This window comes from Rhinatrema bivittatum, chromosome 7, assembly GCF_901001135.1.
Source record: "Rhinatrema bivittatum chromosome 7, aRhiBiv1.1, whole genome shotgun sequence".
Taxonomy (NCBI): Eukaryota; Metazoa; Chordata; class Amphibia; order Gymnophiona; family Rhinatrematidae; genus Rhinatrema; species Rhinatrema bivittatum.
In genome coordinates, this window is record NC_042621.1 from 226,756,687 (window position 1) to 226,782,001 (window position 25,315).

Here is a 25,315-nt window from a genome sequence, read left to right on the forward strand (position 1 = left end):
TGTTCCATTCCCCTTATCATTTTGGTAGCCCTTCTCTGTACCTTCTCCATCGCAATTATATCTTTTTTGAGATGCGGTGACCAGAATTGTACACAGTATTCAAGGTGCGGTCTCACCATGGAGCGATACAGAGGCATTATGACATTTTCCGTTTTATTCATCATTCCTTTTCTAATAATTCCCAACATTCTGTTTGCTTTTTTGACTGCCGCAGCACACTGAACCGACGATTTCAATGTGTTATCCACTATGACACCTAGATCTCTTTCTTGGGTTGTAGCACCTAATATGGAACCCAACATCGTGTAATTATAGCTACTACACTATTGTTCAATATGTCAGTGTCAATTTCAATAGTATCAACCTACTCCTTCTCTTTCCAATATCCCATTTTAGTCATATAACTTATTTAGTTACAGTCATCAACAGCCTTAAATTCGCTTTGTATTTTAACAGTTCTAAAGCTACCATTCGCAACTCTTCTGAGAATTCTCCCTCGACATTGGTGAAAGCCACTGGAGGCATCTCCCTTAATGAAACGTCTTCTGCAATGGCACATAGTGCAACATATTTCACACAAAACATACATAAGTATGACACTGGGTTGTTACCTATGGTTTGCTGAAATGGTATTTTATACTGTAACATACTGTATGCGCTACATGTTTTGCAGTAATAAAAAAAATGAAAGAAAAGTATGTATTTTGATACCTAGGACCATTTGCTGTTTTGTGTGCTATTTTTAAGCTGGATTGTTTGCTATGATTAATAGTACCTGATAGTATATTGTTTTAGATGCTATTATGTGTAAGTGTTCTGGTGTAATGTCACTTTGAGCCTATAGGAAAATCAATCTATTAATTTGAAAAATAATAGTATTTTAAATAATTTCTGGAGTAGGCTGAGCGTTAAAAATAAAAATCTGTTTAATCTGCACTTCTTTTTGGAGTAATGTTTTTTTTTTTTTTTACTTTGTAGTTGCTCACTTTAACGAAAGGGCTTCCAGAGTGTAGCTTGATTCCTTTCAAGATGTGACAGTGGAGAAAGATAGCTTACAGTATCACAGCACTTTTCAAATTATTTGCTCTCTCAAAGATTTCAATATTTTACTTTATCCATTACACTACTAAAAACAGTGAGAGCCACTTTATTTGCTGAAAACACAGACAGGCCGATGCAGTACCAGAACGGGGGTTCATAATTGAGCACCTGTTCTCCTAACGCACGCCGATCCACCTCTCCGGGGTGCCTGATTTAATATTTAAATCGGCTGCCACGGTAAAAAGGAGGCGCTAGAGGAAATTGTGCGCCCCTAGCGCCTCCTCAACAGCAGATGCCCAGAAGAGGTGGCTATCAGCGGGTTAGGAAAATGGATGTTCAATTTACAGCCACAGGTTAGGAAAATGGACACTGGTTAATTGAGCGTCCTTTTTCTTAACCTGACCACCGGCAAACTTTTTTTTAATGTTATTTTTAAACATTCTCTTCCTTTTTGTTTTGCCGACTTAATATCGCCATGATATTAAGTTGGAGGAAGTACAGAAAAGCAGCATTTTCTGCTTTTCTGTACACTTTTTGGGCTGCTCAAAAATTAACACTTGCTTGGGCAGATGCTAATTTTTGAGGAGAAAAAATTGAGCATTGTACACACTTTTGTTTGCATTGGGGAAAATAGCTAACAACATGCAAATTCATGTGAATGAGGCTATGACGCTATTAGCTTCGTGGGGGGCTGGATGTGCATTTTGGACACGCTAATCCCCTTACATAAGAATATAAGCACATAAGAAATTGCCATGCTGGGTCAGACCAAGGTTCCATCAAGCCCAGCATCCTGTTTCCAACAGAGGCCAAACCAGGTCACAAGAACCTGGCAGGTACCCAAACACCAATAAGATCCCATGCTACTGATGCAATTAATAGCAGTGGCTATTAGCTAAGTAAACTTGATTAATAGCAGTTAATGGACTTCTCCTGCGAGAACTTATCCAATCCTTTTTTGAACCCAGCTACACTAATTGCACTAACCACGTCCTTTGGCAACAAATTCCAGACCTTAATTGTGCATTGAGTGAAAAAGAAGTTTCTCCGATTAGTCTTAAATATACTAATTGCTAACTTCATGGAATGCCCCCTAGTCCTATTATCAGAAAGTGTAAATAAAGATTCACATCTACTCATTCAAGACCTCTCATGATCTTAAAGACCTCTATCATATCCCCCCTCAGCCACCTCTTCTCCAAGCTGAACAGCCCCAACTTCTTCAGGAAAGAAATACGACGAGTGAGATAATCAGATTTGTGGATGATACAAAATTATTGAGAGTAATTAAATCACAAGCAGATTGTGATAAATTGCAAGACCTTGTGAGACTGGAAAACTGGGCATCAAAATGGCAGATGAAATTTAACATGGATAAGTGCAAGATAATGCATATAGGGAAAAATAACCCATGCTATAATTACACAAAGTTAGGTTCCATATTAGGTGCTACAACCCAAGAAAGAGATCTAGGCGTCATAGTGGATAACACATTGAAATCGTCGGTTCAGTGTGCTGCGGCAGTCAAAAAAGCAAACAGAATGTTGGGAATTATTAGAAAGGGAATGGTGAATAAAAGGAAAGTGTCATAATGCCTCTGTATCGCTCCATGGTGAGACCACACCTTGAATACTGTGTACAATTCTGGTCGCCGCATCTCAAAAAAGATATAATTGCGATGGAGAAGGTTCAGAGAAGAGCTACCAAAATAATAAGGGGCATGGAACAGCTCCCCTATGAGGAAAGACTAAAGAGGTTAGGACTTTTCAGCTTGGAGAAAAGATGGCTGAGGGGGGATATGATAGAGGTGTTTAAAATAATGAGATGTCTAGAACGGGTAGATGTGAATCAGTTATTTACTCTTTTGGATAATAGAAAGACTAGGGGGTACTCCATGAAGTTAGCATGTGGCACATTTAAAACTAAATCGGAGAAAGTTCTTTTTTACTCAACACACAATTAAACTCTGGGATTTGTTGCCAGAGGACGTGGTTAGTGCAGTTAGTATAGCTGTGTTTAAAAAAGGATTGGATAAGTTTTGGAGGAGAAGTCCATTACTTAATTAAGGTGACTTAGAAAATAGCCACTGCTATTACTAGCAACGGTAACATGGAATAGACTTAGTTTTTGGGTACTTGCCAGGTTCTTATGGCCTGGATTGGAAACAGGATGCTGGGCTTGATGGACCCTTGGTCTGACCCAGTATGGCATGTTCTTATGTTCTTTCCTCATAGGGGAGCTGTTCCATCTCCTTTATCATTTTGGTTGCCCTTCTCTGTACCTTCTCCATCGCAGCTATATCTTTTTTGAGATGCGGTGACCAGAATTGTACACAGTATTCAAGGTGTGGTCTCACCATGGAGCGATATAGAGGCATTATGACATTTTCCGTTTTATTAACCATTCCCTTCTTAATAATTCCTAACATTCTGTTTGCTTTTTTGACTGCTGCAGCACACAGCTGACGCCTAGATCTCTTTCCTGGGTGGTAGCTCATAATATGGAACCTAACATCGTTTAACTACAGCAAGGGTTATTTTTCCCTATTTGCAACACCTTGCACTTGTTCACATTAAATTTCATCTGCCATTTGAATGCCTAATCTTCCAGTCTTGCAAGGTCTTCCTGTAATATATCACAATCCTCTTGTGATTTAACTACTCTGAATAATTTTATATCATCTGCAAATCTGATAAACCACACCTGTCGTATTCCTTTCCAGATCATTTATAAATATATTGAAAAGCACAGATCCCTGAGGCACGCCACTGTTTACTCTTTTCCACTGAGAAAATTGTCCATTTAATCCTACTCTCTGTTTCCTGTCTTTTAACCAGTTTGTAATCCACAAAAGGACATCGCCTCCTATCCCATGAAGTTTTAGTTTTCTTAGAAGCCTCTTGTTGCGTCCGGACTCAGACGGCTTTGTCCCACATGCCTCACCTCAAAATTTGCTTTCTCCACGAGCCTCGGGAAAATGGCAACCGCCGCATCTGCTTGCCGCTCTCCCCGGAACAACTATGGCAAGGCATTCCGCCATGATTCACCTGAGGGCCTCCTAGGGTGCGCGTGTGCGCATCTATATTCCGACATTGGCACGAACCTCGGGGGCGTCATCCTCGAGTGACGTCACAACATCCGGGTATTTAGGTTGCCCATTTGCAGACTGACTGAGTTAGCAAGGATTAGATTCGTCCGGTCTAAGCCGCTCTGTCGCTTCTTGCTGCTGCTGGAAGCTCTCTCTACCCTACTAACTAGGGTATCCGCTCCTCGGGGGCCCTATGCTTCTTTCCAGGTGCCTATCCAGTATCCAGGTACAAGCTCCTTGAGGGCCTGAGGTGTCTATCGTGGTGCCTGCTACTATTACTTCTACCTGCTGGGAACCCCACCATTACAGCTACAAGAGTGTGAGTAATATAACATCTACCAGTCTGTCTCACCTACAGCTCCTCATTGGAAACCTGCATCGGAGCTCCCTATATGTAAAGCCTGTTGCTAAGTTATTGTTTAATGTAAACCGTGGTGATGTATTTCCTTACGTACTGCGGTATATAAAAACCCTTAAATAAATAAATAAATAAATTGTGGGACGGGTCTCCTCAGCCGAGGACCCAAGACTGCTGCAGGAATCTACTCACTACTGCCACCTCTGGTGAACTCTACAAGCTGTACAATAAAGACTCTGTGTTTATGCATCTGAGTCTAGCCCCGTACTGCAGTTCCCCGTGGGAGTGGCCATCACTGCAGCACCTAAGAATCCACCAAACACCTCAAAAACCATAACACCTCTCATGAGGGACTTTGTCAAACACCTTCTGAAAATCCAAATACACTACATCTACTGGTTCACCATTATCCACATGTTTATTAACCTCTTCTACACAGGTCAGGCATAAAGCCTTTTTGACTTACCGCCAGGAGGTTATTTCTAGGGGGATTTTCATTTACTCTTCGCTTTCCATGCAAATGTATGATTAAAAAACAAGAAGATCTATATATCTTTTTCGTATCTGATCAGTTAAAAAATTTTCTTGAGCACCAGCCTCATCCCTAGTGCCTAATTAATAACAATTGGAAATAGTTGCAGGCTCTATGCGGTTTAGTATATAATATTTTTTCTTGATTAAACTCCCTGTTGATTACTGCTGCTAGGCAGAGCACTCTCCAATTTGATTGATATGTTGAATGGAATGGGTAAAATGGTATTTTCTAATATGTAAACAATCTAATAATGTTGATTTGTATGTTTTACCAATCCATGATAGTTCTGTATGCAAATATTTAATAGAGTTTGTATGTTTGAAAAATTATAAAAGAATTAAAAAAAACAAAACAAAACCCTTTAAAAAAATGAAGCAGATTTGAGGGGCAAGATTTCCCTTGGGTAAATCCATGTTGCCTTTGTTCCATTAAACCATGTCTTTCTATATGCTCTACGATTTTTATCTTTAGAATAGTTTCCACTATTTTTCCTGGCACTGAAGTCAGGCTCACTAGTCTATAGACTCTCGGATCGCCCCTGGAGCCCTTTTTAAATATTGGGGTTACAACTCTCCAGTCTTCAGGTACAATAGATAATTTTAATGATAGGTTACACATTTTAACTAATAGATCAGAAATTTCATTTTTGAGTTCCTTCAGTACCCTAGGATGCATACCATTCTGTCCAGGTGATTTGCTACTCTTTAGTTTGTCAATCTGGCATAAGAGGTTGTGGACGCGCGTCAAACCCCTGGGTTAACCAGTGCACTCGTCTGAGTACACACTATTGCATCAGCCTGAGAGTGAGGAAACACCTTTTGTCAAGAGCTTTTAATACCTCCAGCATTCTTCTTTCATGCTTGTCATTCAAAAACACAGCAGTGCCTCATGGGAGTTTGTGACAGAACATGGGTATCCATCTTCACTCCACTTCACTGCTCTTTAAAATTGTTTTTATGCTCTCAAAGCACAAAAAAGAGATTCATACCATAGGGAGCTAACAAAAAGCTGTAGATTCTCTGCTGACTGATACCTTATGCGGGATCACATATTCTCTAAAGGTGTTATTGTATATCAACGTTTTAGACTACGGACTTTGTGAGTTCCCCCCCCCCCCCCCCCCCCCCCAGAAAAGCACGTATCTCATAATTTTTTAGGTAAGTGGTCCAATCAGGGCCCGAGAGAGCAGGAATTAGGCCCGTGCCAGCTAAGAAAAGTAGGCCCCTATGTAAGGTTCTGATGTGATACTTAATAAAAAAAATCATTTTCTAAATTTCCCAAATAATATTTATTTAAGAAGGCTTTACTAGCTTTTTTGTTAATGTTAAATCCCCCTGTTTTTTGTTAACCGATATGATATGATCTGTATCATGAATGTCGGTATATAAAAGTACTAAATAAATAAATTACAATTGAAATTTTTATTTATACATTTTAGAAATAGATATATATAGCTTTTTTTCTTTTTAAAATTTTGCCCAACATAAGTAGGCTCCTTGAACATTGTAGGCCCTAGCCAAATGGCCATGCTGGCACCCCCTCTCTCCTGGAGTGAGTCCAATCAAAAGGTATGAAAGTATTTCGACCAATATTCAATTTTCCTCCATATGCAGTGCAGGTACTGAAACCTGCACTACAGAATAGCAAGTGTGCAATTTATGGCTACAACTCCAAATACTTAACTACGTTGAGTCCAGAGGCCATACTGCATACATCTGTGTATCTATGCCACAGCAACACTTCGCCTTACTTAGATACATAGTAATGGGAATGGTTAAGCCGTAAGTAGATTTCAAAAAATTGTATTAGGCCTTACAAATCGCATACAATTTTGGTACCACAAGAACATGCAGTTCAGAGACGCATGCTGCCTTACTTTAAAGCAGCTGAATCTCTTCTTCCTTCTCAGGTCAACGTAAAGCAGAGTGCACATCCACATACCCCAACCCCACTCACCTGTCCTGAACTTGCTGTGCTATCGCGCTCTGATCCGACATTGTGTCTGAAGACGACAGCGAGGCAAACACAAATAAATACAAAAATCAAGTAAAAAAAACGTGAGCCGGTCCGCCGATGGGAGAAAGTCAGCACCGCTCACGGACATACAGGCCTCAGGCGCTTCTCAGGGTGATAGACTCCAGCCATCAAACTACCAGGTTTGGGGGAAGAACAAGATAAAAGGCGCAGGCAGGTCCGCGCCTCTAGAGTCAGGAGCCGTGCGAAATCCGCAGGTCCAGAGCCGTTACCCAGGGCTATTCTCCATGGGCTCCGCGGCCTTGTTATCCTTCCTGCTCTCTACGTGCGTGAGCTACGAAGCGCAGGTGGTCGCTTCCCTCTTGCGTGCGAGCGTCAGCCGACAGTCACAGTTCCGGCACACGGGGAATCACCGCTCAGAAGCAGGAGAGAGACGCACGGACGTCCTGACGCACTACGGAAGCGTCGCGGGGCGCATGGGACATGTAGTCCAGGCAACTCAGACACAACAAACGCTGCCCTCCAACCCTCTTACAGGACTTTACATCTCTGGCGGAGCCGGGCTGAAGCAGGTAAACGAGAGACTCGGAAGCAATGTGAGCGAGGGATTTCGGCGTTCTCGGTCTCCTTTCTTTTGGAGGAAAGGGAGAAGAGTCAGGTGGGCGTTCTCTTACTTTCAGGTTTAATGAGCGAAATTCAACAAATAAACGGGGAGCTCTCTTCCTTTCCTCCCAGCGCCGACGGCTTTTCGCTGGCGAGGCGTTATGCTGGAAGACAGGTTTCACATTTCCTTCGTTGGATCAGGGTTGGTATAGGTTCTCTTCATGTAAAGGCACAGAGTCATTTTTAGACTTGCTGAGATATTACTGCCGGCTTGTCCCTGGATTCAGGCATTTCAGTGGCGTTAAGGATTCTGACAGGTTTTTGTTTCTTGGAGAGTGTGCTAGGATAGTTCTGGGTTAGGACGGGTCAGGTGAATTAATTTTCACTATTAACATATTAAACTGCGAGAGAGCCTAGGAAGGAACGAAGTGGGGGAGGGGATGCAGTTGCAGCCCTTCGCTCTTATACCCTGTCATTCTGGACTTTCCCGAAATATGCTGGCATTAGACTATATTATTAGGAAGGATTCATAGACATATAGTTTTTCCCCTTTAAGTGTACGTTGTATTATGAGAAATTTGTGTTTCTTTCCAAATAAAGGTGCAGTTGGCAATGTGAATCTGTCCTTTTAGTACCTTTTAGTACCAAAGGTTTATTAAAAGCTTTTTCTCATTGTTTGGGGTATAGGGAAAATGTTTTGCACAGCTGGCCCTTGAAAAGTGAACAAACTGCAAAGGGCTGGCTGCTCTACCACCGAGAAGAGGCAGGCGTAGGGAATGCAAAGTAGCAACCTAAATCCTTGAAAATAAGATGGCATGTTTTGGTTAGCAGCATGGCATATGGGTGCAGAGATGTACAAGACTGGATACCTTGTATCGGTTCTATATATTCGCTTACTAAGCATTTTTCTTATAGATACAAAATGGGAGAAAACCTTTAGTAAATGGGCTCCTAATTGGTGACCTTGAGCAAGTCAGTTAATTTCACTGTGCTTAAACTTAGCTTGTAGGCAGTTTGAAGCAGTGGCATAACTGTAGGAGTTTGTTCATTTTTGTTATCTAAATACTAGAATTGTTGTGATAGTTTTTACAATGTTAGCAAGGATCCTAACTAGTTATTTTCTGATAAGAAGCCACAATATTTCTATTATTTCTCTTTCAAAATATTTTGTCTAGTGTTTTTATGAAAATATCTTTCAAAGGTAGCTATCACTTTGCAATTCATACCAACAGTAACACCCCCCCCTCCCCACACACACACACACACACATTTATACTTATATTTTTTATATTTATATAATTTTTTAATATAAAAAACTCATGAAAGATGTAATGAAGACAAGAATGATAATGGAAATCAAACGGGTATAGGGTAAACACAGAGGACCATAATGGGTAGAGGATGGAAATGAAGAAAAGAGGTAACCTCTGTTAATATTAGGTATAACATTTCTGAATGGGGTAACCTGCATGGAGCGGCAGTTACTGCTGTTAACAGAAGGCATATGGGGGGGAGGGGTAATCTGCACAGAGCAGATACTAACTAAACCACTTGCTGGGAAGAGTGGATGGACCTTTGAGTCTCTATCATCTGCATTTATCAGGTAATGTGTTCTTGGAAGTTGTGCCTCTCTAGTTATGCTTCATATATTCTCATGAAAAATGACTTTGAATGAAAATGCTAGCATCCCTGAAAAAAGATCTGGGTATATATGTGTGGTGGCTAGAGAGGTGTGGGGAGGAGAGAGACTTTGATTATCTGATTATGGAAAATATTTCAAGTACAGTTGTTTGGTAGGATTTTTCTTAATGGCTTCCAAATGAAAGAAAATTGGAGGTAACATTAAGTCTTGTAAATGCTTGGTGAGAAGATGTAAGGCTTTGCGGGAGGACCTTGTGAGAGTAGGGAACTGGGCATCTAAATAGAAGATGACATTTAATATAGACAAGACCAAAGTGATGAACGTAGAAGAAAAACTATGTGTACACAATACTGTATTCCATATTAGAAATCACAACCCAGGAAAAAGATCTTGGTGTTTATTTGTTGAATCCCTTAGTTCATTGTGCTGCAATGGCCAGAAAAGCAAACAGAATATTCCTTATCCTCCTACTAGACCAGTCCTTACGAGTGGGATTTCCCGTTCCCTAGCTGTTGGAGATATAGGACACACCTATGACTTCATCCCTGGCTATAAGGAAGGCTTGGCCTTAGGCTGTTGCCAGTAGTCTGTCTTCTGCAGCTGCAAACAAGTGAGGACTAGTTTGTTATTTTTTCCCAGAGCCAAGGTTAGGACTCAACCTGGATAAGAACATAAGAATTGCCATATTGGGTCAATCCAAGGGTCTATTAATCCCAATATTCTGTCTCCAACAGTGGCTAATCCAGGTCACAAGTACCTGGCAAGATCCCAAACATCAAATAGATCTTATATTGCTAATGCTTAGCAATAAACAGTAGCTTTCCCCAAGTTGCAGGAAATTATTCAAAGCCTTTCTTTTTTTCCTATGCATTTGACCTGCCTTTGTGTAGTCATAGCCAATTTCCTATGCCCCTCGGGTTGGTGACAAGCCTAGACCAGTATGCAGGTATTCTGGGTAGACTGTGGCTTGTGCTGATTCTGTTCAGGTTGTGTTATGTTATTTCTTTTATGCATGCTATATTGTTACTTGCTGAGAATTGTAGATCAGCCGGTAACAAATTTTAATGACTAGAGGGAGGCCAATAACAGTTTATGGAAGTCTTCTCCAGGAATTTATCCAAACATTTAAACCCAACCTAACTGCCTTAACCACATGTTCCAGCAATCAATTCTAAAGATTCATGGTGCATTGAGTGTGAGAGAATTTTCTCCTATTTGTTTTAAATATGCTATTTGCTAACTTCATGGAGTGTCCCCTAGTCTTTGTATTTTTTTTGAAAAAGTAAATAATTGATTTACGTTTACTTGTTCTAATCCACTCATGATTTTATAAACCTCTATCATATCCCCCCTCAGCCGTCTTTGTCAAGCTAAAGAGCCCTAACCTTTAGCCTTTCCACATAGGGGAGCCATTCTTTCCCCTTTATTATTTTGGTCGCCCTTCTCTGTACTTTTTCCAGTTCAACCATATCTTAATCAAAATGCGGTGATCAGAATTGTGTGCAGTCTTATCATGAAGTGATACAAAATGACTTTCTCTGTTTTATTTTCCATTATTTTCCTAATAATTCCCAACATTCTGTTTGCTTTGTTTGATTGCAGCTGCACACTGAGTTAAGGATGTCAAAGTATTCTCCATTCCCAGATCCTTTTCATTGGTGATCCTAATGTGGAACCCAACATCATATAATTACAGGGTGGGTTATTTTTCTCTATGTGCATCACTTTGCACTTAACCATTTAAATTTCATCTCCCACTTGGATGCCCAGTTTTCCAATCTCACAAGGTCCTCCTGAAATTTCTCACAATCCACTTGTGATTTGAGAGCTCTAAATAATTTTGTGTTATCTGCAAATTTGATCACCTCGCTCATTGTTCCTCTTTCCAGATCATATGTAAATGTATTAAAGCACTGGTCCCAGTACAGATCCATGAGGCACTCCACTGTTTACCTTTCTCCACTGAGGAAACTGAACATATAGTTCTACTCTGTTTCCTAACTTTTAACCAGTTTGCAATCCACAACAGGATATTGCCTCTTATCCCATGACTTTTTAAATTTTCTCAGGAGACTCTCATGGGGTATTTTGTCAAATGTCTTCTGAAAACCCAAATACACTATATCCACTGGTTCAACATATGTTTATTAACCCCTTAAGAAAAAGTATTATATAGGAAGCAAGTTTTCCCTGATGTAAATCTATTGTGTTCCATTAAACCTGGTCTTTCTATGTGTTTTTGTTATTTAGGATAGTTTCCACGATTTTTCCTGCCACTGACTTTGGGCTCCAGGCTCTGTAGTTTACAAATTGCTCCTGGAGCTCTTTTTAAACATTGGGATTACATTGGTCCCTCCAATCTTCTGGTACAATGCATGATTTTAAGGAAAGGTTACAAATTACTAGTAATAGATCTATAATTTCAAGTGCTTTCAGAATTTTGGGGTATATACCATCTGGTCCTGGTGATTTGCTACTCTTTAGCTTGTCAATCTGCCCTATTACATCTTCCAGGTTCACTGTGATCTGTTTCACTTCTTTTGAATCATTACCATTCAATACTGTTTCTGGCATGGGTTTCTCCTCAACATCCTCTACAGTAAACACCAAAGCAAAGAATTAATTTTAATTTTCTGCAATGGCTTTATCCTCCTTAAGTACACCTTTAACTCCTCAGTCATCTAATAGTCTAAACAACTCCCTCAAAGGCTTCCTGCTTCATCTATATTTTAAAAAAGTTTTTATTGTGAGTTTTTGCCTTTATTGCCAGCTTCTTTTCAAATTCTCTCTTAGCTTGTCTTATCAATGTGTTACATCTAACATTCCAATGCTTATGCTTTTTCCTATTTTATTCAGATGGATCCTTTTCCCAGTTTTTAAAATAGAATAATTTAGCCAAAAAAACTTTTCACCTCACCCTTTAACAATACCAGCAGTCATTTTGCCATCCTTACATTTTTTTTTAAATGTGTGGAATACATCTGTTCTGGGCTTCCAATATGTATTTTAAACAATGTCCACTCCTGATGTAAACTCTTAACCTTTGTAGCTGCATCTTTTATTTTTTTTTTCTAACTATTTTCATCATTTTATCTGTCTCTCGTGAAAATTTAATGCTAAAGCTGTAGATTTACTTAATGTCCTCCCTCCAGTCATTAAATCAAATCTGTTGTTACTGACCAGCCCCACCACAGTTCCTCTCGCACCAAATCCTGTGATCCACTAAGAATTTGGTTTAAAATATTTTCTCCCTCATGTCTGTTCCCTGACCAACTGCTCCATGAAACAGTCATTTATTTCATCTAGAAATTTTGCCTCCCTATCATGTCTTGATGTTACATTTACCCAGTCCTTATTGGGGTAATTGAAATCACCCATTATTACTGTGTTGCCAAATATGATAGGTTTGCTAATTTCTGTTAGCATTTCATCATCCATCTATTCATTTTGGCCAGATAGATGGTAGTATACCCCCATTGTGATACTTTTCCCCATCATTAACAGAATTTACACCCATAAAGTTTCTAATGTGCATTTAGTCTCTTACAGGATTTTAATCCTGTTGGGTTCTATGCCATGCCTAACATAAAGTGCTACCCCCTACCAAGTTGATCCTATTGTTGAGATATAGTTTGTATCCTGATATAGCATGGCCTCATTGGTTGTTCTCTTTCCACCAGGTCTCTGAGATGCCAATTAAGTCTTATCTCTTCATTCAATGCTATACATTCTAACTCTCCCATCATACTTTTTAGACTTCTGGCATTATCATGCAGACATTTCAAAGTATGTTTTTTGTTAGCATTAGCAAACTGCTTATCAATTGATAGGGCTAATTTGAAATCTTCTAACTCAGTTTGTTCTTTACTTATAGGCACATGGGATACTTCTGCTTTTTTGTTTTTTTAAACCTCTATTGGGATGCTCTAACTCCACTGATTCTTTAGTATCCTTCAAAGATACCACTGTCTGAATCATGCACTGCTGAGCAACTGTCAGCGTTCCCCTTTGTTCTAATTTAAAAGTTGCTGCTTACTTTTTAAAGGTTAATGCCAACAGCCAGGTTCTACTGTGGTTAAGGTGGAGCTCATCCTTTCGAATAGGCTCCCTATTCCCCAAAATGTTGCCCAGTTCCTAACAAAACTAAAGCCCTCTTCCTTGCACGATTGTCTCATCCACACATTAAGGCTCCAGAGCTCTTTCTGCCTCTGGGGTTGTGAACAGGGAGCATATCAGAGAATGCTATCCTGAAGGTTCTAAGTTTCAGCTTTCAATCTAACAGTCTAAATTTGGTTACTAGAACCTCCCTCCCACATATTCCTATGTTGTTGGTGTCCACAGGGATCATGACATCCGGCTCCTCCCAAGCACAGACTCTAAAATCCTTTCTAGGTGATGCATGAACTCCACCACCTTTGCATCAGGCAGGCAAGTTACCAAGCGATCCTCACTTCCACCAGTTATCTACATTCCTAATAATCGAATCACCATCTATGAGTGCCAACCTAACCCTTCCTCCCAGGGCCATATCCCTTGGAAACTCATCCTCTGTGCAAGAGGATAATGCATCGCTTGGAGAATAGTCCTTGCTAGACCATGCTACACCAAGGCAATGCTCTCCGACCAGGTGACCTTGCTCCTCCAAGGCAGCACAGGGCTGCTAGACTGGCTACTATGTCCCAGAAGGTTTCCTCTATATACCTCTCTGTCTGCCTCAGGTCCTCCAGGTTTGACACTCTTTAGCCTCCAGAGATCGGACTCGTTTTCTGAGAGCCAAGAACTCTGCACTGGGCATGCACAAACAACCTCTCCCCCAACTGATAATCATACATATAATACTTGGTGCAAAAGACTGAAAGGCCCCCATCTCGCTGCTGTTTGCATCTTCATATTGTTGAGTTCTTAGTTAAATTTAGGTTGCTAAGGGAGTAGGGATGATTAAATTAAAGTCCTTTAAATGTATGCAATGCAAATCAGACTGGACCCTTCAATTCAATCCTTTAGAAAAAAAAATCTTAAAAAATGGCTCTTTAAGCAAGCCTTCCCAACAAACACCTAACTCCCAACACCAAGCATACGAAACTTAATTCTCCCCCCTTCTGCACGCTCAGCATCCCACCTTAACACCCCCCAAACTAAATCATGCATTCCAACAACCCCTCCCCACCCACACAAGTTTGCTATTACATACACCAAGTAATTAAACTGTATAGTATCCTACATTTCCCCATACAATCCTTCATCCCCTTACGCCTGTTTTTACATGCATTTCTCCGCATAGAACCCACTATTATCCCCCATACATCAGTGCGACATACCCCTCCTCATCCTTACCATTACCTACATCTCCACCCACTACTATTCCTCAAACTAGATTTCTGCAAATACTACAATATGTCAATGCAAAACAAGAAGTTAGTAAGTCGTATAGAACTCTTTGCTATTCTGTTCTTCGCTACGCCAAATAGAATTCTGTTATCCCGCTCCTCAAGCTCGATTGCTGCATATGGTACAAAGTCTCAATGTAAAATAAGAAGATACTATTGTCGCATAGAATTCTCTGCCACGCTATACATTGCTGCCGTTTATTTACTCCACAAGTTACATAGCTAGACTCTCAAAAAAAGAAAAAAAATGTTTTTTCAATGTAAATAGGCTATCCAGAGAGCTAGGGAAATATTCCCTGTTTATTTACGCCACATGTTATATTGTTACTTACTTGTAAAAAAATTTTTTTTTCAATGTAAATAGATTATCCAAAGAGCTTGGGAAATATGTTACCCCACAATTTATATTGTTACATTGAAACTTTGTAACATATGTAAGATAAGAAGCTATTCTTCTTAGAACCTCTGTTACTCTGTAAACCAGTGTGATATGTCTGATTGAACATCGGTATAGAAAAACAAATAAATAATGTTAATATGACACTGATGTGTAAGGGGATTATTAATCAGAGCTGCGTCAGTCCTTTGATTTAGATAAATCCCTGATTGATTTTTGATGTGAAAATGTCTCTTGCACTCTTATATGGGATAAGAGTCTATATAAATCAAAGAATGAGTCTGGGGTGGCTGGGAGGGAAAGAAAGACATTAAAAAGCTTACCTGCTCTTTTCCTAGCTTTTTGTTTTTTGTGTTTTTTTTTTATCAAGCACATATGCTAAAAATTAATTTATCCCACAATGTCACCTCTCTCCCAAACTTTTAAGTTCAAGTTTTACCCAGCAAAAGAATACTTAACAATCCTCTTTAGCCATCGGCAAAATCTTTTTCACTTCTCAATATTACCTCAGGAGTACTGAGAGGCGAAGAAGATTTTGCTGGTGCAATAGTCCATTGAGGCTGTTTTCCCCCAATGGAGTTTGCCTTCCAGGTGGACCCTGATTGATGGCACCCACAGGGATTGATCACAGTTCCCTGGAGGGTCTGCTGATCACCCCTGGAAGTGAGGGTTCCCTAGCCCTTGGGGCCAGGTCAAACCAAGAGATGTCCCAAACCAAGAGATGTCCCTTCCAAGGGACTTTGGAGGCACCTCTCATTCTCACTCTCCCTTTCTCTGTTCTTTTCCCATCTTTTCTGGCCTGATAAAGTTTCAGTTAAAAGGTAAAAGGACAAGAGGAGATAGGAGGGCAACCTGCTGCTAGCTGATTGGCTCTATCTAACCAGCTTGTATGGCCTCCATGGGGGCAGTGAGTAGGATTAAATGGACAGTTTTATCAGTGGAAGGGAGTGGGCAATGGACTACTTTTCAATATATTTATAAATGATCTGGAAAGGAATACGACAACTGAGGTAATCAAATTTGCAGATGAGACAAAAATGGCAGATGAAATTTAATGTGGATTAGTGCAAGGTGATGCATATAGGGAAAAATAACCCATGCTATAGTTACACAATGTTAGGTTCCATATTAGGAGCTACCTCCCAAGAAAGAGATCTAGGCTTCATAGTGGATAACACATTGAAATCGTCGGTTCAGTGTGCTGCGGCAGTCAAAAAAGCAAACAGAATTTTGGGAATTATTAGAAAGGGAATGGTGAATAAAACGGAAAATGTCATAATGCCTTTGTATCGCTCCATGGTGAGACCGCACCTTGAATACTGTGTACAATTCTGGTCGCCGCATCTCAAAAAAGATATAGTTGCGATGGAGAAGGTACAGAGAAGGGTGACCAAAATGATAAAGGGGATGGAACAGCTCCCCTATGAGGAAAAGACTAAAGAGGTTAGGACTTTTCAGCTTGGAGAAGAGATGGCTGAGGGGGGATATGATAGGTGTTTAAAATCATGAGAGGTCTAGAATGGGTAAATGTGAATCGGTTATTTACCCTTTTGGATAATAGAAGGACTAGGGGGCACTCCATGAAGTTAGCATGTGGCACATTTAAAACTAATCGGAGAAAGTTCTTTTTCACTCAACGCACAATTAAACTCTGGAATTTGTTGCCAGGGGATGTGGTTAGTGCAGTTAGTATAGCTGTGTTTAAAAAAGGATTGGATAAGTTCTTGGAGGAGAAGTCCATTACCTGCTATTAATTAAGTTGACAGAAAATATCCACTGCTATTACTAGCAACGGTAACATGGAATAGACTTAGTTTTTGGGTACTTGCCAGGTTCTTATGGCCTGGATTGGCCACTGTTGGAAACAGGATGCTGGGCTTGATGGACCCTTGGTCTGACCCAGTATGGCATGTTCTTATGTTCTACTGGTATATAATTTCAACAACTTCAATATAGCCACATTCAGTATACAAATATGTATAGTACAGTATATTATTTATGTAGGACCTACACTTCACCAGTTTCTATGTCATCAAACTCAAAATTAGTAATAGGTCTCTTTGCTTTATTTTCATCAATTTTTTGAATTTTTTTGTATTTGACAAATTTTCTAAATTTTTCTAAAAATCATTTCTCCATAAGCTGACAACTCCAAAGTAGATGCTCATTTCAAAACGGTAAATACTCAGCTCTGTACAGCTATCAATAGTCCAGCCCCTATAGCTGTACAGAGCTGAGTATTTACTCGTGAAGTGTGGGTCCTACATAAATAATATACTGTATTATACATATTTCTATATTGAAGTTGTTGAAATTATATACCAGTAGACTATTTGAGCTGTGCTTGTGTGACTATTAATTGTCTCTGGAATACATTGATTGTAGTTGGGCAGATTTTGTGTTCTTACACACTGGAGAATGGGGAAAAGGAGAGCAATCCAGTATTTGAGCTGCAGTACTTAACATTTTTTCTTTTTATTTAGCTGTACCTGGAGCAAGTGGTGGTGCGTGCAACCGAAAGGGAAAAAAAAAGTGAAAGAGAGAGAATGCATCCAGCCAGTGCTGATACTGGGAACACCTTGTCATGGGCTCCTTTTTCCCCTTATGCAATGAGGGATCAGAGATAGCCTTTGCTGGCAGAGAGGAGTTTCCTCCCTTGCTGGCTAGATCATACCAAGCAGTGGCCAACTTAGCGACAGACCTATTTTAGACTACCATGGAAGGGGAACATCTCAACCCCCATAGGAGCAGCACCCCTCAGAAAGTCTTCTCCCCCCCCCCCCCCTTCCAGAATCTGTCAAGTGCAGCTTGGGTTTGGAAATCCCCCATCCAGGAGAGAGAGCTTTTCAGCAGCCTCAGCTAGGTGGCTTTTCCTCCGAGTTTTTTCTACTTTTGCACCAGGCTTTCTGTCCAGGGGTGATCTCTGGTTCCACAATTCTTGACTGGTGGCACTTATCGAGCATAAGGGAATGGCCCCCAAACAAGCTAGAGAGATCCTTGGACCTTTATCCACCTCTGTCCTGACACTCAGGAGTTCATAGAGTGATTCTGACCTGAGCCTCCCTTCAGTGGTATAGGAGGAAGGGGAATATTACTCTGATAAGGAAGAGTCAACAATATTCAGATTCCTCTATAAGGAGGAACTTTTAGCTCTTATCACCAATGTACTGGCTGTGCGGGCGAGCGGGGAGGCCTTTTTCCATCTTGGGCCCCCGCAGTAACTTGATTTCCATCATGAAAAATTGAGAACTGAGAGGGGAAGTGAACATCGGGAGGTGAGATGAAACTGTGAGAGAGAGAGAGAGACCACGCCCCCTCCCACGACATCACTGAGAGCTTCGTCTGCGGTTGAAAAGCGCCTCACCACCAGGCGCCCCTTCGTGCAATCCTTGGTGCCTCATTTAATATTCTTTTGTTGGTACTATTTCTGTTATCTAACCCTTTCTTCCAAGTTATTTACCCTTTTGGTTTGTTAACAAGTTTAGTTTTAATTGTTCATTGTATCAGACTATGGAATTATTTTCCTGCTGTTTTTGTTTTATGTAAACCGGTATGATTTACATTTAATGTAAGAATGTCGGTATATAAAAATTTAAAAATAAATAAATAAACAGATACCAAGGTGGATCCCATCCTTCAGAGTATAAGGCTACTGAAGATGTTGTCATTGCATAAAGCCCTGAAACAAATGGTGCTTTCAGAAGGAGGTCTTAAAGGGAGTGGGGTTATCGGAAAACTATACCCCCTACCCCTGTAAGACCGAAATAACCTACTAAAAATACCCAGGGTGGATGCACTGGCCTCAGCCTTCAACATTGGGAACTGTTGGGAAAGAATGGAGACTACGCCTATTAGACATGTCAGATTCTTTTGAGATCTCTTAAACTAACAAACACCTTTTAAGAAAATGGACAAGTTGTTTGTCTTGTTTGGTGGCACCCAGAAGGGATAGGCAGCCTCCAAGGCCACCATAGTTAGATGGATCAAAGAGGCAATTGTATCGACTTGTCTATTATCAGGTAAGCAGGCCTGACAGGACTCTGAGCTCATTGTACAAGAGGGCAATCATCATCCTGGACAGAAGTAGTTTGTTTCTCTGGTGGAAATTTGTAAAGGAGCTGCCTGGTGGTCCTAGCATTTATTTGTTAAATGTTATAGGCTGGACATAGAGGCCAAAGCAGATGCTGACTTTGGAGCAAGAATCATTAAGACAGCTCTGTCTTCCTTCCACCCCATCAAGGAGTAGCTTTTGTAATTCTCACACATGATGATTTGTTTAGCAGGGAAAAAAAGGAAGGTTAAATTATTTTTACCTGAATTTTTTTTCCTTGAGTCCTGCCAGACCAGCCCAGACCAGAACCCATTCAGAAATACAGGGTTAGAAAGGGCATGATCCTGAAGTGCATCCTTATTTCCCTAAGGGTGCCTAATAATTCTTTCAGTACTTGTACCTCTTGCTCACTCAGAACAGTCTTGTGGGCTCTGATATTTTTATTGATAATAAGGAGGCAGTAGGCTATTAGCAATGGCCCCGATACACGCCTCCTTTATAGCCTGGAGTGAGGTCCTAAATGAGATGTGTTCTCTGTCTCCGTCATCTGTGGAGGGGGAAATCCCATACATGATAACTGGTCTAGCAGGACTCAAAGAGACAATTATCAGGTAAGAATAATTTAACAGTAATCTTCCTGAGGGAATAGGGTTGTTTGTTTTTTTTTTACTTGTTAATCAGTGTCAGTAAAGTAAAGATATGGTCAGTGGGAGGAGCCCAGTCTGACTTATTTACAGACTTACAGTTTTCATTAGGATGGGTAGGAAACTGCAGAGCAACTTCTTAATGGCACAGCTAACACAAATCCCTCTCTCTAATTATTTGGAATAATAGTATTCCAAAGTGTATCAGTTGGTATAATTAATCCTTATGACAATGTCATAAGGAAATAGCCAGAAAGTAGAATCAATTTAAATAGTTTGAATAGTTACCAGTGCTTCCTGTACTTGAGATTTTGTTTAGTATTCTGTTGGATTCTATTCACTAAGGACTCCAGCTGTGATATAACTTGCAACATTAAATATACATTTTCTCAGACAAGTTGTTATAATTAGTGAGGTTTGGGTGGACCCTTGGACACTGTGGCAGTTGACCATGCCCATGGGGGGAAGTCCTGTGAGGGGCCACAGGTCAGGCTCAGCTTAGGGGACACAAACACAGAGATTGATCTTTTATTAGGCAATGTGGTGAAGCCACCAGAGGTGGCAGTAGTGAACAGCAGAAGTAGCCCGGCTGGGCTAGTATCCCTCAGGCGCTGGAACAGCGACTCCTCTGGTAGCAGTGCTGTAGTGGAAAGAACTGAGAATAATGAGTATAGTGGAATAAGCACAAAGCCCCAGTATGGAGAACCCCAGGATAGGGAGAGCAGGCCCTCGAGGGGTGAGTACCTGATCCCTGAGAGCTGAGTGGCTTGAAGGTAATGTACTCACACAGCAGTTCCATGTAGGAGATGGCACTAGGGCTGGAACGGAGGCAGGCCCTCGAGGAGCGAGTATCTGGTTTCAGGGAACAGCTTTTAGGTGAAGATGGTAGTACTCACTGGTGTTGAAGATGGCGAATCTTTCCAGGCAGAAGAGAAGGTAGGAGCAGGCAGCGAGTCAGGGAACATGGGCCCTCGAGGAACGAGTACTGGTTTCCTGATAGCGACCTGAAAAGCAAGTTAGGCCCCCAAGGAGCGGATACCCCGTTAGCAATAAGAGTCCAATGGAAAATTGGAGAGGCAGAGTAGCTGGGTACGGAGAGTGAATCCCATCCGTAAGAATCCCCCTTGCTAACTCAAAGGTTAGCAAACATCGTAGGCTTTAATATCCGGGCAGCATGACGTCATCACAGGGGGACGCCCATGAGGTTCACGCCAAGTAGGAAATAAGAGTGAGGGCCACATGTGCCGTGCGCCCTAAGGTACCAGTGGAGCATGGCAGGAGGCAGCACCCAAGCCGGTCTGGGGACGCCGGAGAGGGCGGCAGGCAGATGCCACGGCAGCCAGGCATCCATCCATAGCGAGAGGAGGTGCAAAGAAAGAAAGGTAGGCGGTGTTGAAGCCATCAGGAAGGGATGGTTGCAACACAAGTACAAAATGCACAGGAGCCAATATTGAAATGCTACTTCACTAGATAAGTATTACTTATCTGGCTAAGTGGCAGCCATTGAATATCCGGTTGTGTTCAGCAGCCACCACTTATTTGGCTAATCACAAAATCCTTTTTAACATCCTCACGAGCATTGGTATATCTGGAACTGCTCTCTCAGGGATAAAGTCCTACCTACAAAATCGACACTACTCAGTTACCATTGATAACTACAAATCCGACCTGATTAATCTTGACCGAGGCATTCCCCAAGGTTCCTCTCTCTCCTCAACTCTCTTTAATTTATACATGCTCCCCCTTGCCAATCTCCTTACCAGCCTTGGTATCAAACACTTCATTTATGTAGATGACGTTCAAATTCTCCTCCCCTTTACAGACTCTCTTCAAACTGCTCTCCAAAACTGGGAATCCTGCCTCACTTCTATCAACCGATTACTCACTGATATGCACCTGGCTCTCAACCCCCAGAAAACTGAACTTCTCATCATCTCCTCAAAACGCCATCTACCACCCATTCCCCCATCCCACTCATCCACAACCTTCCCCACTCACACACGAAGCCTAGGTGTCATGATTGATGACCAGCTCACCCTTAAACCGTTTATAAAATCTATTCTCAGGGACTGCTATTTCAAGCTGCAAACGATTAAAAAACTCAGACCATTACTATACTTCACCGACTTTCGCACCGTTTTACAGTCTATTGTTTTTTCCAAAATAGACTATTGTAATGCCCTTCTCCTTGGCCTCCCTATCACCTATACTAAACCTTTACAACTCTTACAGAATGCTGCAGCATGCATCCTCACAAACTCTAAAAAGAGAGACCATATTACACCAACACTCAAAGAGCTACATTGGCTACCAGTTACATCGAGAATCCTATACAAAACCTTATCCCTCATTCATAATTGAGAACACTCACTGGATTAACCCTCCATTCATACCACGCACCTCCACAAGGCCTACTCGGTCCACCCATCAAGGAACGCTCCACCCCCCTTCGATCAAGTCCACCAAACTCATCTCCACAACTAAAAGAGCTTTCTCACTTGCTGGCCCCACCCTTTGGAACTCATGCCCCCAGACCTACGTACTGAAACCGCCACCCTTAAATTAAAAAAAAAAACCTAAAAACCTGGCTGTTCCTACAGGCCTTCCCCTCAAATACTCCTATTTATCCTGTACCTCCCGATAATGTGAATGAATGAATGCAGAATGTTGTACTTCACGATATTGAAACCAACTACTTTTGAAGCTATATACTGTAAATATTGTAAATTTTGACCTGTATACACATCTTGCCCTGGATTTACAATTTTCCTAGCCTTTGCTTTCCAGCGTTTCCTTTAACTACTAAACTTAACCCTCCTTATCCTGCCATTCCTCTTCCCTGTGATATCCCCTCAATTACTCTGTACCCAGTTAATCTGTATTTCGAAAACATTGTATCTAATTTCTCCCATATTTAACCGCTTGCTACAGTTTTTTGTTCTCTGTAAAGGTTCTGCCTGTCGTTTCGGCGACACTGTTTTTTGTTATATGTAACCCGATACGATGTGCAAACGGATGTCTGTATATAAAAATACCTAAATAAATAAATAAGTATTTATCTATTTAAGTAGATAGCTAGATATCATGGGTGTTATCAATGGGCGGATTGAGGTGGGCAACTTAACTGGTTATCTTAACCAGATAAGTGCCTATATTAGCCTTATCTGGTTAAATTAACCAAATAAGTTGGACCTGCTCAATAGCAAGTCTTAAGTTATTTGGATATAACTTGCCTGGCTAACTAGAAATTATCCAGTTATCTTCAGCAGCATAGCTGGATAAGTTATATCCGGATAACTTTGAATATTAGGCCCATTGTGTTTGGAGGCATTGCTTTATTCCCTGTACTATTATATGGTAATCTAATGGTGTTTGGTAATGTCTGATTACACCTTGCAGCAGATTTAATTTCTCTTGTCGATAAGCAGGCTTATTTAGCCATGCTGTCCTGGGTGACATCAACCAGCATCGTGGGACGGAGCTGTCTCTCCAAGCTCGCAGAGCTTTCTGCTTGTGCAGCTGCTGGGCTCTTCCCACGCGTCTTGTGTGAGTCTCCTCAATTCTTTTTCTTCTGCGCTTCAGATCGGACGCACAGACTCCTCTCACCTGTTTTCTCCTCATGAAAAAAGTGCTGTTTGTTTTATGTGCTACCATGCCGAAATCGCTGGGGTTCAAACACTGCCAGTGCGGGAAAGTAATTTCTAACTGACAGACACGATTATTGTTATTTGTATCTCAGCCCAGAGCACAACCAGAAGGCCTGCAGAGATTGTGGGAGGAGGTCTCCCAGAGTATATGGCAGACAGCAGCCAAAATATTAAATCTTCGGGAAACATCAGGATCATATACCCCCTCACCACCCAAGTCGGCTCAGTTATCACCGGGGTGAAATCCCCAGTGACCAGACCAGGTGCGTTGTGCCTTATCAACAGGGTCAGGGGATGCCAGCAGTAGTAAGAGGGCCAAAGACCCCAAGCAACTACTGCCTATTAAAAAATCAAAGCCACCCCAAAAAACCCAGTCATTGTGTAGAGTATACTTGACGCAGACGACGCAATTGAAGGGCATGGTGCAACAGGGTGCGTCAAAGAGCCTGATGCATGTAAGGATGTTGACTCTGTCACAGTCAGCTTGGACCAAGAAATTGAACAGACAGACGCAAAGTATTACGTCTTAATCGATGCAACATAACATTTCATGGCATAGGGAAAGACCATCTGTGGGGGATTCTCCACTTGAACGCCTACCGAACTTGCAAGCTTTATCTAAATATATCTTCAAGGTGGACAAGACAGGGCAATATGAAAAGCAGATCTCCCTTCCTAGGTCTTTTCTCTACCTGTCAGATAATGAGGATGTCGTATTGCCAATACAGGTCTCATCTTCACCCTGTCCTACTTCAGATTATTCTAAAGATCTTTACTTTACAGATCTTAGATGTCATTCTGCCTCACTGCTGCAAGAACCTCTGCAAGATATGAGGAAAGTAGCACTGATGCAGCAGTCCCTGCACCTAAGATGTAAAGATCCCCGGTCATACTCTCTTCTGGCATCTAACCATACAATTTCATCCAATGAGACAATGTCTCTGATCTCTTCCATCCTGAAGAATTCTTTGCAGGCATTCCGTCACAGAAACCTCATTCTCCTGACATATCTGAGATGGAGCACTCACCTCCACCGGGGCAACACTCTCCTTCATTGAAGGAGACTAGCCCACAGCCTCATCCACAACTTCATTTTTCACCTGAACAGAACGTGCTGCTGGTGGATTCACCTCCAACTTCACCAGGAGTCCCTTCAGACCCACCTGAAGAAGCCCTGGAACCTTCTTCACCTCCGGAGGATCTCACATACTCCAAATTTTTAGAAAAAGTGGGCTCTCGCCTGAAGGTTGAAACCCATAAGCTCCCTGACCCGAAGGTGGAAACCATGGGCATCTTAAAGATATTATAGTTCCCATCGGAACCAGTAGCTCTCCCATCACATTCCTCCTTGACTCGATCATGGATAGAGTATGGGAAACCCCAAACAGCACAGTAACAACATCCAGGATAATTGACCTGAAGTTCAGGATGTGAAAATCTTCCCATTACAGTATGGTACAGATCCTGCATGCCTCTGTTTGTGGTCGAATCTTCCATGAAGAAGGTAAAAAAGTGAAGAATGCACTCAAACATGCCCCCAAGCAAAAACAACCGATTGCTAGATGGATTTGGACGGAAGATCTTTCAAGGTGCTATGCCCAATGCACAGATTCAGCAGCATCAATTTTATATCGCCCAATAACTCTTCGTGTGCCTGCAGAATCTAAAACCTTTCATCTCTACTGGCCACCAAGATCAAGGTACACCACAACCATTTTTAAATCTGCAGGAAGGTTTGTGCCATCTTTTGAGATCAGTGTATGAAGTATTTGATACTTTAGCTCGGACCTCAGTGTCTGCAATTGCAGCAAGAAGGATGGCTTAGCTGTGCGCCAGCACCCCCAGAGATGACATACATGATAAATTAGGTAATCTGACTTGTAAAGGGGATAATCTTTTTGGTGAGAAACTAAAACAGTTTCCTAAGTAAAGGAACAAAACATAGCAG

The 25,315-nt window shown here is 41.4% G+C and overlaps 2 protein-coding genes across 4 annotated transcripts in view; one reads left to right on the top strand and one right to left on the bottom strand.

The window, feature by feature from the left end:
- The window catches only part of MARCH5 (membrane associated ring-CH-type finger 5), a 208,842-nt gene extending 201,482 nt beyond the window's left edge, over window positions 1-7,360 (bottom strand). The window contains exon 1 of the mRNA XM_029609939.1: window positions 6,979-7,360. Coding sequence (XP_029465799.1) covers window positions 6,979-7,019 — 41 coding nt within the window. The 5' untranslated portion in view covers window positions 7,020-7,360. The remainder of the gene's footprint in view (window positions 1-6,978) is intronic.
- A 100-nt stretch (window positions 7,361-7,460) lies between these two features.
- The window catches only part of CPEB3 (cytoplasmic polyadenylation element binding protein 3), a 436,394-nt gene continuing 418,539 nt past the window's right edge, over window positions 7,461-25,315 (top strand). For 2 of the 3 annotated variants that reach the window (XM_029609929.1, XM_029609925.1), the window contains exon 1: window positions 7,503-7,654. The gene's annotated coding sequence lies outside the window, so the exon portion shown is untranslated. Of the gene's footprint in view, window positions 7,655-25,315 lie in introns of all 3 variants that reach the window. The other variant, XM_029609927.1, reaches the window with a different exon arrangement.